At 44.1% G+C, this 14,749-nt stretch overlaps 2 protein-coding genes across 3 annotated transcripts in view; one reads left to right on the forward strand and one right to left on the reverse strand.

Moving 5' to 3' along the window:
* On the reverse strand, nucleotides 1-11,647 carry LOC133440578 (uncharacterized). The gene is made up of 6 exons (XM_061717928.1): nucleotides 11,372-11,647; nucleotides 5,583-5,757; nucleotides 5,333-5,446; nucleotides 3,572-4,189; nucleotides 1,227-1,293; nucleotides 1-215 (listed from the first exon to the last, which is right to left on the reverse strand). Exons 2-6 carry the CDS (start codon nucleotides 5,727-5,729, stop codon nucleotides 1-3), a joined length of 1,161 nt encoding a protein of 386 aa, XP_061573912.1. The 5' UTR covers nucleotides 5,730-5,757; nucleotides 11,372-11,647.
* Nucleotides 11,559-14,749, forward strand: part of patl1 (PAT1 homolog 1, processing body mRNA decay factor) — a 19,991-nt gene continuing 16,800 nt past the window's right edge. For both annotated transcript variants that reach the window (XM_061724003.1, XM_061724013.1), the window contains exons 1-2: nucleotides 11,559-11,684; nucleotides 14,505-14,610. In XM_061724003.1, the coding sequence (XP_061579987.1) occupies nucleotides 11,670-11,684; nucleotides 14,505-14,610 (121 nt within the window). In that variant the 5' untranslated portion in view covers nucleotides 11,559-11,669. The remainder of the gene's footprint in view (nucleotides 11,685-14,504; nucleotides 14,611-14,749) is intronic.

Genomic DNA, 14,749 nt, shown 5'->3' on the forward strand with positions numbered 1-14,749 from the left:
CTAGTACACATAATCCAGCATTACATGCGCTCGTGGATAAGTGGGAGTCCTGCGCGGGATCCAGAACAGGTTTTTGTTGAAATCCTCGTCCCAGCTGCCCCTCAGCCACCATCTCAAACATTTCACCGCCACATAGAGCGCTCCAGCGGCGAGGAGAATCTTCCAGAGGCCGAAGCCACCGCCTCCTCTCTTTTTCTTGTATTCGTCATCAAAACCTGGAGACAGAAAGTCACAAAGAGTGAGCCAGATGTCACACTGGACCTGTGTGCAGCCGATTCTAGGCTGGTCAAACTTCTGCCTTTGTCACCTTTGTATAAATCGGTTCATGCCAGTTGCTCGACTGTCAAGTGACATCCCTCAGGCTTCCGTCTCAGGCCCTCTTCTCTTTACACTATATTTTTTTACAATAGACTGCCCTGTTCCTTTTAAGATTCCTTAGCAGAGTTTCATGAATTGACAGACGTAAAGGAGTAATGTGTAAGACTGTAGGCAAAAATTCCCCAGAAAAACCCAGAAACAGCAAGAGAGAGAGGAAATAAGAGCAGCCACAAAAAATATCAGTTCCTGCCATGTGTGGAAGAAGCGAGTAATACAGTGTCCTCAGTTAAACATGATGACACGAAGAAGTTGCACGTTTGTGGGCGTACTTGAAGTTGCTGTCTGTCATATATGTACTGCCCCCATTTTAGGATAAAAAGAAACAGCAACGATGGCTGAACCTCGCTCAGAAGTGATAAAAGATCCGATAAAACCAGAGTAAATATCTTTCCCTCGTTGGAGACGGCTCTTGGACGGCAGGGGGATGAAGTTTGATGCAGAACTCTTCTTTTAGGTTGGCAGGTTATTCTTGTTTCCCTAAACCTTTCTGGTGGTGGAGTAAGTCAAGTTACTGGGCCGTTAACAGCTAATATATTGATCTCTGCTTCGTCCCGCCTCCCTGCAGTAGATTGGCGCTGATTTGACTTGTTTCAGAATTACAAAAAGAAAACGCATAACTGAGAAAAGGGACTGCACCCTCCAGATTCTCTGCTTTGATTCTCAGATTTGGGGTTTGATTATTAATACATCGGACATTGAACTGATGAGGAAGGATCGCTTTTTCTCGTTTCTTATGCAATGGTAGACCATCTCACTTCGTGCAGCTATACTGTCCCTGTTTGAGTGAGTATGAATTTAATTTCTGGCTTCCCATTAAACATCTCCATCAACAACAGCAAATCTCACACCTCCCCAGTCAGCTTCTGTGTCCCTCAAGGCTCGGTGCCCGGCCTCCTCCTCTTTCTCCTCTACATGCTGAGCACCACCAGGGACTTCACCTCCACTGCTACGCTGATGATACACAACTATTCATCTCAACCTACTCCATCAACCCAGTCATCCTCTCCACTCTTACAAACTGTCTGACATCAAATCCTGGATGGACAATAACTCCCCAAAACTCAGCACCAAAAAAACAGAAATCATCTTTATTGGCATTATTGGAACCAAAGCTCTTACATCTTCTGCCGGGAAATTATCCCTCCTCGTTTATGGTTATAATGTCCCCCTCTTCCTCTCAATGTGCTCCCTTGGTTTCATAATTGGACTAACATCAGCAGGACATCACCAGGATGTCTCCGATCTCCTGAGTCCAACCATCTGACACCTATCACCAGAGCCAAAACCCAAACCCTGGGGACTGAGCCAGTGTTGCTGTTGCCGCTACCCATGGCCATATCCTTCCAGTCCAGATCAGAAACTCGTCTTCTCGTCTTCAAACCCAGCTGTTCAATCTGGCGTTTCTATTGTTTTTAAGTCATTGTACTCTGGTTTACTTCCCTCTTCCTCTTGTCCAAAAAGCGCTACATAAATCCGATGTTTCATTAGGGCCCGAGCACTTACAGTGCGAAGGTCCTATTGTATCTGTAGGAATTTTTTATTTATTTTTTTCTCGTTTTTCTTCAGACGAAATTAGGGCCTTTTTGCCCCCCTAAACGTACCCCAAAAGTCACCTAATTTTGTACGCAAGCCAGGCCTGGTGAAAAATGTGATATTTAATGGTTTGCATTAATGGCCGTGGCCTAACGGCTCAACAGCGCCCCCTAGAAAACTTTGTGCCTCAAGCCCCACCATACGGTTTGACGTACATGCACGAAAATTGCTACACACCTGTATCATGTCGCAACTTAAAGAAAAGTCTCTTGGCGCCATGGACGAAACTGAACAGGAAGTCGGCCATTTTGAATTAATCATGTAATTTTGGCGCAATTTATGCCATTTCTTCGGCCGCTTATTCGCCTGAACCGTAACGTGCACCCAGGTGTGTTATACATCAAAATGTGCGTCTCCATCCTGCGACAATGCGCATTACTTTTCTCAGTCAATCTGTGTTAAGTTGGGAGATACCCTGTGGTTTGTACCACCACATATCTACCATGTATACACAATAGATCAAACTATAACCAACACCAACCCAACTCATCTCTGGTGATGACTTGTAGGTTTGCAGACTCAGATTACAGATATTGTATGAAATTGTTTCAGATTAATTATCCCAGCATGGTGGAGGTGAAACCATCACTGATTTGCCTCTGTAAGACATCACGCTGTGACTGAAAACTGCATATCTGCCTTGACCTTCTATTATCCTGTCATCCCTGCACACCTGAGATAGTTTTGCTTGCTGGTTTGATTGAGTGCCTTTCTGATGCCTGCGGCTGGTTTCATAGTCAACGAGAGAAGAAGATAGCAAATATAAGAACATGTCAGAGAAGCCTTCAGCCAATCAGAACAGAGGTGTGTCGTCACACAGGAGGGTTTCGTGTCATGTGACACAGCGATGTTCTGCAGTGCTGGTGAAAGTTAGACAGGATACAAACCAGCTAAAAGATTGTCATATTTCAGACCACTTCCAGACCATCACACATCTCTGGATACTGGTCTGGAGGTTCCTGCTACTGTGTAGTATGCCACTGTAAAAACAACCGGTCCTCCCAACTGGCCTTTGTTGGAGTGGAGCATTGCTTCATGGCAAATCATAAGAGAGGCAGAAGGGTCTGGTGAGCACCGGAAATGTTCCAGGTTCTTCTTACAACCTAGACTGTACAGTAGTATGCATTCTGTATACTGTCTTCAACAGTATGCCTTGTAATCTTTTGTGTTTGCTTATTAGCGTCATCCGTTTTCTTTCTCACTCCTAAGATTTTCTTCATGCCGCATATTTGAGTTCTCTCACGTTTCTCTTTTGTTGTTGAGTCTTCGTGTTTTGGTTTAGTGTGAATCTGCATGTTTATAGACTTTAAACAGTTGTTCTTGCATTTGGTTGGTTGTTTGCTTCACTTGCTGATGTTTAGGCCATTAACTGGAAGTTCAAACTTTCTCAACTTCGGGCCGTTCTTGTGACACTGTGTTCGTAGATCAAATCACAACAAAAACCTTGTGTATAATAATAATAAACTGAAATCTCTGAAACTCTGTTTTTGCTCCTTACACTCCTTCACTTCAGCTCTAACCCAGTTCCAGCCCTTACCCACCTTACCCCTGACCTTAACCAAACTAGAATCCCGGCATCAATCCAAACCCAAACCCTAACCTTGGTAGCCACAATCACCGGACAACTGGGATCTCCCAAGCCAGAGCTAAATGAAGACTGAAACTCCCGGGATTCTACTTGGACTGGTTCTTTACCTCTGTAATGCGGCCACTCCCAGGAAGACCGAGGCTCCCAGCTGGACCACCGCTCACAGCTGGACCGAGGCTTAAAGCTGGACCGAGGCTTACAGCTGGACCACCGCTCACAGCTGGACCGAGGCTTCCAGGTGGAATGTGGCTCCCTGGTGGACAACATTAACTGCACAGATGAGTCCAAGTTATACATGTTGTCTGTATCGCGAACCACCTGCATGTCTTTGCAGTAATCCATTTGAAAGAGAAAGGTGTCAATGTCCAGCTGCGGGTTCTGCAGCGCCCTGATCAACTCAGAGCTGATTTCATGAGTCCTGTCGGCTCTGAACCTGCTGAAGTTGGCATAGTCGTGCTCTGTGACGTACAATGTCTCCACCACTCTCGATCTTTTCTGGTACCTGATGATGAGACGGTCAGTGTTGCTGTACTTGCTGTGGTTCCCGTGGTTCTCCCGCACGTACGCGGGCAGGTCTGCAGAGGCAGGGTAGTTCCTGGTGTTCAGATTCCCGACTTCAAAGTACAGAAACTGCAGAGAGAAACACACTGTCAGTTTTATCTGAGAGAAAGAAACAGATCCAGCAGAAAAGCAACAGGCTGGTCAAAGTTGAGACATTAATTTTGAGTTTCATTAGAAAAATATAGTATTGCACTTGTAAAAGGCAGAGCGGCAACCCGCGGCTCCGGAGCCGCATGCGGCTCTTTAGCACTGCCCTAATGGCTATTGGAGCTTTTTCAAAAATGTTTGACCCTTTTTTTTTCTTTCTTTCTTTTTTCCCTTTTTTCTTCTTTTTTTTCTTTTTCCTTTTCTCAACATTTCAACTTTTTTCTCGACATTTCGACTATTTCCTCGACATTTCGACTTTTTTCTTTTAATTTAGACTTTTTTCTCAAAATTTCGACTTTTTTCTCGACATTTCGAGTTTTTTCTCGAAATTTTGACTTTTTTCTTGACATTTCGAGTTTTTTCTCAACATTTTACTATTTCCTCGACATTTCAACATTTTTCTCGTCATTTCGACTTTTTTCTCGAAATTTTGACTTTTTTCTCGATATTTCAACTTATTTCTCAAAATTTTTACTTTTTTCTCGAAGTGCATAATGAAAAAAAAAATCTTCCCCCAGTTATAACTAATATAGAAACATGCAGCATGTGTTGCCTTCATTCTAAGGCTTATACAAGACTTTTTGGTCCAATATGGCTCTTTCAACATTTTGGGTTGCCTACCCCTGGTTGCCTACCCCTGGTCCAGACGCTGTAAAATATCAATTAAAAACAGAATGCTGTGATTTGTAATTCTCCACCCATATTTAATCCATATTTAATTTATCATACTACAAAGAAAACACATCAAACCTTTTAGATGAAAGACCTAAAGAAAAAAGAGACATTTTGAATTTGATGGCATTGACTTCTCAAAAAAGTTGAAAAATATGCTACAAAGAAAAGTAAGTGCTAAACACTGATGGGGATAATTGTCAGCGCATCAGGTACACGACTGGACGCGAACCCAGATTCTTGGAGGGTTCACCCGGGATTTGATTCAACACCACTTGCACTAAAAGTCCGAGCTGAACCTGAAGTTTACCCGCCAACACACTGACACTATTTCAGAACAAAGCTGTCGTCCTATAGTGACAGTAAACCAGAAAGGGAGCAATGGGCACCGACCTGTGTCTTGTTTTTAGACTTCTTTGACTTCTTCAGAACTGGCAGAAGTTCCTCCATGTTTCCAAAAAAATGGAAACCGTAGACGCCTGTCTCTGGTTCGCAGTCTGAGACCAGCTGTGTGGAGAGATGCCGTCACATCAGGTGACACACTTGTGAACTATCAAGTAATAACGTTAATAACGTGTGACTGAAAACACACAATCAAAGTCCATCTTTAACAAACATCTCGGAGCGTTTAATGCCGTCGTACCTTCATCACTTGCACAAAGTTTTGGAGTTCAACGGTCACACAGTCGTTGGCGAACCAGAAGAGCAGCTGTAGGCCGTGGCAAGGAAAAGGCTGGCCGAAGCCTGACGCCCGCAGGACCTGCAGGCAGTTGAGCTGCTGCTGGACCATGACGAGGTCGCTGCCGGTACCCACCCTGCTGCATGACAGGTTCAAAACTATTTAAAATGCAGGATAATAAACAGATAAAACAGCAACTGTAGTAAAATACAGAGATCTATACTAAGTAACTCATCATTATTTGTAAGTCCTTTTTTAAAAGATTCAATAAATGGTCAAATTGAACATTTTAGCGTGTTTCTATCAGTCTGTCATTGATAAGATTTATTTTACAAAAGAAAATCCTTAACTGTTTACCTATGTTTACCATGAACTGCTCCATATAAATAATAATGCCTCACCTTATTTATCAAATTATACATGCTCATTTTTTCAAGAGGTCACGTGACAGCCTTGCTTCTCAAGACTGACTTTTTTCTTTCTTTTTTTTTACTAAAGCATTTACGGCAACACCACATCACCATATAACTGATCTCAGGGGCCATGTCTTGCTTGGTCCAGACTGTAAGAAGTTGGAGATTGCAACGTTTATTACCCAGGGTTCCTACACATTTTTCTAGGTCAAATTCAAGCACTTTTCAAGCACTTTCAAGGGTCATTTTCAAAATCTTCAAGCACCTTATCGCTGGGGTAAAATATCTACAGGAATATATATATTCATAATTATTTTTCCACTTTTTATCACAATTATGTACATTCTATCATGCTGTAAACATCTAGTAATGTTTCATCTTGCTGATTTTATTTCTCCTTGTAATAACTAAACTATACAGTCAGATCCCAATTTTGTTATAATTTCAAGCACTTTAACTAAAATTCAAGCACTTTTCAGGACTTGTGAAACACAACATTGAAATTCAAGCACTTTCAAGGATTTCAAGCACTGGTAAGAAACCCTGATTACCATGGAGTGAACTTCCTGTGGACCTGAGGTCTGCTCCAACTGTCAGCTCCTTAAAATTCTTTATTTATCCTTTATCTATCCAGGAAAGTCCCATTGAGATACAATATCTCTTCTGCCAGGGAGTCCTGGTCAAGATGGCAGCAGAAAAATAAATTCAGTTTCATATAAAAGAAAATACATACAAGGACAAGTAACAAAAAAAATAAAAACATATCAAAACAAGAAACAAACAAACATAAAACATACAAGGATCAGAAAGCTAAAAAGAATTCATGACAAACTAAGAATGGCACTTGAATAAAAACAATTACATTGTTCTGTGAAAACTGATTTTAACATATGTTTGAACATGTTAAGAGAAGGTAAATATTTCAAGTTGAGTATGTGTTGTAGCTAAATCAGGCCTAAAAACAAAAAACAAACTGTTTACTGAAGCGTACTCCTAAATTAAATACTTACCTGCTGTACTCTACTGCCCTTATTTTTAACAACTTGTGCTTTTTATTATTTTACCTTGTTTTCTCATATTTTTATTTAATTGTATTTGTTATTTACTGTCTAATTATGTCTTGCCGCTTTTAATGTTGATGTAAAACACTTTTAAAGGAGCCGTCTGTAAGAAATGTCCAAAACTGGTACTGCAGTCACTTTCAAAATGTTGTTGAGCGGCGTGTACCCTCCCCCTCCTCCCCCCGACCAGAGGTTGCCAGGTAGGCTGCAGAATGCAGCAGGAACGTAGGCTGCCATGGCTGCGATAATTAGAGCCGAGCTGGCAACCCGGATGCCGAAACAATACTGACTTGGTGATTGGGAGATAGGTGGAGGGTGGAGCTTCAGAAACAATACTGACTTGGTGATTGGGAGATAGGTGGAGGGTGGAGCTTCAGAAACAATACTGACTTGGTGATTGGGAGATAGGTGGAGGGTGGAGCTTCAGAAACAATACTGACTTGGTGATTGGGAGATAGGTGGAGGGTGGAGCTTCAGAAACAATACTGACTTGGTGATTGGGAGATAGGTGGAGGGTGGAGCTTCAGAAACAATACTGACTTGGTGATTGGGAGATAGGTGGAGGGTGGAGCTTCAGGCCAAAACAAAAAATGACAACATAAACATCAGTTGAGGGCTGCAACTCCTCTTTTTAAACTGGAATATCCTGGCTTGAGTGCTGTTGTCAGTGACATAAGTATTTGAAATTAGGGCTGAAACGATTCCTCGAAAAATTCGAGTAATTCGATTACAAAAAATGATCAAGGAATTTTCTCTGCCTCGAGGAATCGTTTAATTTATTTATTTATTTATTTTTTCGTTTAATTTCACCAGCTCAAAGCCTCGTATTACGCCTGGACCACATTTGATGCGACACACGCTGCGCCGTACATCCATGCGATGCGCACGTTAAAGGGGGGAGAAAGAGGCGGCGGGTATGTTTGGTTTTAGTAACATGCCGTGCTCAGGCAGTCTGCAATGGCCCAGACGGGAGACACATGTAGTTCAGTGCTTAACTTTTATTTTTAATCCACGCTATATTCTTCTGGTCCGTTCTTCTATTTTCCCCCTCTAAAGCCATTGTTATTGTTCCGCGTTAAATCGACGCAGAGTCTACGCCGCTCTCCGGCGAGGGCGGAGAGAGGCGGTCTGGCTGGCGGTGCAGCCTCTGTTGCCACGGCTACGCCGTAGGGTACGCAGCGACAGCGACGTGCGTTGTTGTAACGCGGAACCATAAATCAGCCTTTACCCGGTATGTAAACCTCTGTTCCCGCTACAGTTTTAACTAAAAAAAAAGGCAGAAAATGTCAGAAAAATAAAAACGTAATAAAGCTAACTGGGTAGTTTATTTCATTTTATCTCTGTAGTCATTCATGGATAAAACAAGCAGCACTGGTGTCTAATGTGCTCCAATACAGCAGGTCTCATAATTTTATTTTGAACACTGCCAAAACTCTAACTTAAAACTTAACTACAACTTAAAGCTTGACACAAATGAAAGTTCAATTGAAACACGTGGGGAAAACACCTAACATTTTAAGTTATGTCTGATATCAGGTGTAATGGCATTTTTAGGTTAGAAATAAGAACCTTTCTTGGTAAGATCCTTAGTTTTTTGAGTGAAGGCAGTGAATTTGGTCGACTGGTGTAAGTTCAGAGTTTTTAAATGCACAGCCATGAACCTACTGGATTATATAATTTAGTCTTGATGTCAATTAACATCTAACATCTTATGTATATTTATAATTGCTCTTTAACTAAACCAATATATGTTTTATCCGATTACTCGATTAATCGATAGAATTTTCAGTAGAATACTCGATTACTAAAATATTCGATAGCTGCAGCCCTATTTGAAATGAACATGATTTTTAAATGTCTGTTGACATATCGGGGTCATTTTATGATTCGTTTTATTATTGCTCTTATGCCGCGTTCCATTTGTCCTCGGAAGTGGGGATTTCCCAGTTCCCAGTCGGAATTTTCAACTGGAACGCCCCTCGAAGTGGGATTTCCCACTGGGAAAGTGGGAGAGTCTTCACCACCCCCGAGTTCACATTCCAAGATGGCTGCCCCGGTTGTAAACAGTAGAACCAGCCCCCGGGGGCCTGTACTACGAAGCAAGTTCAACATATCCAGGATATCTTTTCCTTATCCAGATTCACTAAGCGGGACAATTGCAATCACGCTAAGCGGTCACACGACGGCGGTTATCAACTCGGTAGATCGACCCAGCTTTCTCCAATCTGGATATGAGCGCGTGCACATAAAAGGGGCGGTGTTTTCAGCGCATGACCAATCGCAAGCATGGAGAAGTCCGCTGTCAGAGCCGCTTATTTCAGTAGCGAAGAGCAAACAATAATTTTACGGAAATATGATGAGTATAGGCATAGAATACAGGCAAAAAGCAACACAGTTGCAGCTGCAAAATACAGGAAAGACAGCTGGCAAAAGATCGCTGACTGTATAAATGCGTAAATTCATAGGGATATAAACATATATTTGAATATTCTGGGAATCTTAATCTTAAACTGTAAACCATGATCAGCAATATTAAAATAATAAAAGGCTTGCAATATTTCAGTTGATTTGTAATGAATCCAGAATGTATGACATTTTTTGTTTTTGTGTTTGCATTACAGAAAATCACAATATTCTAATTTTCTGAGACAGTCCTGTATATATTGGTTCTATAACTATTGTTGTTGGCCGATAACTTGTGCTGATGCTGTACCAAAGAATTGGGTTTATTTATTTATTTAATTTATTTTTTTATTTTTTCAGGAGGGGGGTATTTAGTATTTTAAAGTGACTTGAATGTTCGAGGGACGAAATTGAAAATCCATTTTTTCCTATCCCCTTACAAATGCATCTTCTTTTTGATTTCTTCTTGATTTATTTATTTAATTGGTATTAGTTTTGGATTGACTGTACATCGGATTTTGGGTGATGATTTGTTTTATTTATTCATTGATTGATTTATTTTTTATTTTCTCCTCCACCTCTTTTTTCTTTTTTTCGGATCGTTCAGTACTCATCAGGGAAAGCAAAGGGGTTTTGGTGGTCCCTGAATACGCGTTCTCTTCGGAGGGATCCTCTCACGATCCGCGCACCAAGCTACTGGATTCTCTTCGAAAGGGCATGCCATTTTCCAAGAGAGCTGATTGGTCAGTGGGCGGTGCTTTTATACCCGGCGATCTGTATCTGGAACATAACCTGCTCCGGAGCAGGTTAGCTGTTCAGCATAAGTTACCATGGCGATGTGCCCCGATAAGAAGTGAACCACCGTCGTAGTCCTGAAAACCCAGGGTTAAACCTGAAGTTACCTCGCTAAACCCAAATCCCGCTTCGTAGTACAGGCCCCGGGTCTGGCACTCAGAAGGCGCGCCGATTTTTTCCAGTGGCCAACCGCGGTACTGCAACCAAAAATCCCATGCGGCCCAGAAAGCTTTTTTCCCATAGACCGCAATAGTAAAAGAGAAGCCTCTAAAACTGTTCACAGGACACCTCCAGCTGTAATCCCCGGCAATTACTAATCTTTGTATTCTATATTTTTAAGTCATGGACTTTATATCCGTCAAAAATGTTTTATAACGGCCAGAAAAGTAAAAGAAAAGTCTCTTTCTGGGCGTGACGTCACGGCTGACGTCACAGCCGTGTCCGTGCATTCCACGGATGTTTTATATTAATATATATTATATAATTATATTATATTAATACATTAATAATATATGTAATGCTATACATGTAATAATATACATTAATTAAGATATTATATTAATACATATTATATTAATACTCGCCTCATTGCCCCGGGGCATGATGGGAGGCCCCAGAGCATCATGGGAGGTGACTCAACTGCGCATGCTCTATGGGCCGCTGTATGCGGAAGTAAACCCGGAAGTCAGAGATTTTTTCGGCTTATGCGCTGGCTGAGCAGAATGCATTGAAATGAATGGGCGGCCATTTTTAGTCTCCAATCCAGTTTCTATAATACATCCATGAGTAGAACAGAGCTCTGTAAAAATTCGTAGCACTTCATTCTAGTTTTGGTCACACTAAATCAGTCGTATACAAGTATTGTTCGGCATATATATGCTGCTATAGTGTAATTTACATTTTTCATGTGGTATATGCGAACTACAAACTTGTTTACCTACTTTGTAACTGGAACGCTGATAACTCGGCTGTGACGTCATTCTCAGTCCCGAGTTCCGACTTCCGAGGTAAATGGAACGCAGCATTACATACAGCTCCTTTAATTACCTTGTGTTGAATTGTGCTATATAAATAAACTTGCCTTGCCTTGCCTTGCTTTCATACGCGGTCAGCAGAACTGGGAATAACGTAAACACGTATAAAGACACGGAAACAAAAAGTCAAAAGAACTGCACGACCCAGGCGGAAAGGCTGTTCACCGTTCGTGTTCACATCAGTTTAATCAGAACTCCTCTTCCTCATCAGTGCGTGCTCGTGCCCGTCTCCGCCTCCGTCTTGCGTCATGCGCGTTCAAGTGGACGTGCTCGTGCCCGCCTGCTGCGTCATTTGCGCGCCTCCTCGCTCCCGATGCACCTCTTTTCCCGACACGCAGAAGATAGATGTTTCGATTTCAGGTGAGCGGTTTCCTCGGACCCCCCACATGCAGGTGTTTCCTCCCCCGGGTACAGTGCAGGGGCAGCGGGCAGCAGCTCCGCGGGGCTCCGGGCCCGGCTCTGCTCACGCCGCTGCGGCCTGTGCAGCAGCGGGCTTTCCTGCTGGAGCGAGCCGGGGGGAGGCGAGCTGCCCCCGGCCGCCGGCGACAACAATGAGCCCATTGATGGAGCCGTGTACGGCCCGCCGGGAGAGCCGGGCTGGCCGGGGTTTGTCTCCACGCTGCCGGGACCAGCGGGTCCAGGGCGGCGGGGGTTTTTCCATCGACGTTGAGACGTGATGTAACGACCAGGTTCATAAAGGGGCTGGAATATCAATGCTGTGGTTTCAAGGCCTGGAAAGTGCTTGAAATTATAACTCTGTGTCTTTCACAACATTGGGACCAGACTGTATGGTTTAGTTATTACAAGGGGAAATAAAATCAGTAAGATGAAACATTACTAGATGTTTACAGCACGATACAATGTACATAATTGTGATTAAAAAGCGGAAAAAATAATTATGAATATATATATTCCTGTAGATATTTTACCCCAGCGATAAGGTGCTTGAAGATTTTGAAAATGACCCTTGAAAGTGCTTGAAAAGTGCTTGAATTTGACCTTGGAAAATGTGTAGGAACCCTGTAGTCAGAGCTAGCTGGGAGGCCACCGGGTCTGGGTCTGCTGCAGGGGGTCCAGGGGAGTCCAGGGGGGTCCTGCAGGGTCCTGGGGGAGTCCTGCAGGGTCCCGGGGGGGTCCTTCAGGGTCCCGGGGGGTTTGGGGGGGTCCTGCAGGACCCTGCAGGGTCCAGGGGAGTCCTGCAGGGTCCCGGGGGGTTTGGGGGGGTCCTGCAGGACCCCCCCTGGACCCTGCAGGACTCCTCTGGACCCTGCAGGGTCCAGAGGAGTCCTGCAGGGTCCAGAGGGGGGTCCTGCAGGACCCTGCAGGGTCCCGGGGGGTCCAGGGGGGTCCTGCAGGGTCCCGGGGGGCTTCTGCAGGGTCCAGGGGGGTTTGGGGGGGTCCTGCAGGGTCCAGGGGGGGTCCTGCAGGACCCTGCAGGGTCCTGGGGGGGTCCTGCAGGACCCTGCAGGGTCCTGGGGGGGTCCTGCAGGACCCTGCAGGGTCCTGGGGGGGTCCTGCAGGGTCCAGGGAGGTTTGGGGGGGTCCTGCAGGGTCCTGGAGGGTCCAGGGGGGGGGGGGGGTCCCTGCTCCGTGTCATGTCCATTCGTGCATGGCGGTTTTAAAGGGAGCTACTGCCAGCAGCTGATCTTTGACGTCTTCATTTTACGCTGGAGTCCAATTGTAATTTTGAGTGTTGCATTCCGTTAACTTTATATTTAAGTATGTTAGGGTGTATTAGGGTCAACACAACCTGTTAGTGTTGGTCAAACTAAGATCACAGTGCGGGGAACCCCGGCGGCATCTGTCCTGGTCTGTCCTGGGAACCTCTTCCAGGAACTAGGGTTATTTACGGGTCCTTTCCTCCTCATTTAGACATTTTGAATGTGTGAACCAACGGTAGTCCAAAGACCACCCCCAAAAATGTCCCAGATGAGAAGAAGTCCCTTTTAAGATCACCTCCAGATGGGGCCATGGTAAACACTTTTGATTGGTTGGTCTCTGTGTCTCTGTCTCGCTCTTCTCAGGCCGATTTAACAGGGGACCATCAAGGTGCCACATTTCTCCGTCTAACAGGATTGTGCTTAAGAGCTATCGTTCTCCAGATCAATACCGTGACATGGCTTTCAGAGGAAAAATATAATAGTGATGATTCTGAAGTGGGCTGGATGCTCTGTCAGCTGTCTCCTCAGTCCTGACTGGTCCAGACGGACTTGCCGAGCGGTTGTTGGTCCCGAACGGCTCAGGAAGGATCTCCGGCTCTGAGGGTTGTGCCCGCTGCTGTCCCACCTCTGAACCAAGACCAGCTGATGCAGAATCAACCGCTTAGTTCCCTCTGTTAGTTACCGATGGAACCAGCTGGCTGTCCATCTCCGGCGGTCCTTGTGTCGCAGGTCAGCGGCTCCTCCAAGAGGAATGCCATTGTCCCAAATTAAACTTTTACATCTACCTGCACGGTGATAACCGTTTATTCACAACTGTTTTTTCACTTTAATGATATGTTAGGACTTGATTCTGTAGACATTTACTGGGTGAAATATTTGCCATTGATGATTGGATAAGTGTCACTTATCTGCAAAAAAAAAAAACGCAGAGCCTCGACACCATCGATCCTTGGAAGCCTAAATTGGGCTGTATGGTCAGGATGAGGAGCGGGCCCAGGGTGGAGCAGGACTAAAGAAAACCCTTTGAGGTGGTGCAGGTTGTTAGGCCTCCATCTGTGACTCGTGAAGTCCACACTGCTCTGCTTAGGTCATCGTGTCCAAAACCTTGGCCTGATATTCAATATGAAGTTGATGGAACGATACAGATCTACCAGGTCAGAAGAGAAGACGGTTAAACGGGCCAGTGTCGAGGCTGTAGTCTTGTTGAAGCGGGCCACTGATCAGTCAGCTTTAGATCGGCGCTCTCTATCTTATTAAAGTGTAAAAATCTGAAACTGTTGAAGTAATGAAAAGGTTTTAAATGCTTCTCCTTCCTATTATGCTGTTGATGGAAAAGTGAACAATGGAAAAGTGAACCAAAATGAAATGGAAGCAGGAAAATGTTCCTGTACCACATGACAAGCATATCTGTATCCTTTTTTTATCTTATATTCCTCTGTCTCAACTACATCCTTTCCCCGTTGCTCTCTTTTTCCTAACACTCCCTCCCTTTTGTCCTGTTTTCCTGCTGTCCCCTCAGTCCCTGGATGACGACTGTACGTTGGAGGAGGAGGATGAGGGACTGAAAGAGGAGGAAGATGAAATTGATCAATTCAATGATGACACCTTCGGCGCTGGGGCCATCGGTGAGTAATGTGAAACATTTTTTTATGTCCCATTTCCAATAGACTTCAGTCTCAACATGGTTGTCTTTTCATAAATTATACTGAAAATGATTGATGAACTATATTATACTGAGGAAGTCTGTTCCAGATTAGAGGTCGT

This window comes from Cololabis saira, chromosome 1 (assembly GCF_033807715.1).
Source record: "Cololabis saira isolate AMF1-May2022 chromosome 1, fColSai1.1, whole genome shotgun sequence".
NCBI lineage: Eukaryota > Metazoa > Chordata > Actinopteri > Beloniformes > Belonidae > Cololabis > Cololabis saira.

Coding starts and splice junctions, on each gene's coding strand:
- LOC133440578 (XM_061717928.1), bottom strand. CDS start 5,729: ATGGTCCAGCAGCAGCTCAACTGCCTGCAGGTCCTGCGGGCGTCAGGC. Junction 5,447..5,582: donor ACTTTGTGCAAGTGATGAAG/GTACGACGGCAT, acceptor CTCTCCACACAG/CTGGTCTCAGACTGCGAACC. Junction 216..1,226: donor CACAGAAGCTGACTGGGGAG/GTGTGAGATTTG, acceptor TTCTGTCTCCAG/GTTTTGATGACGAATACAAG.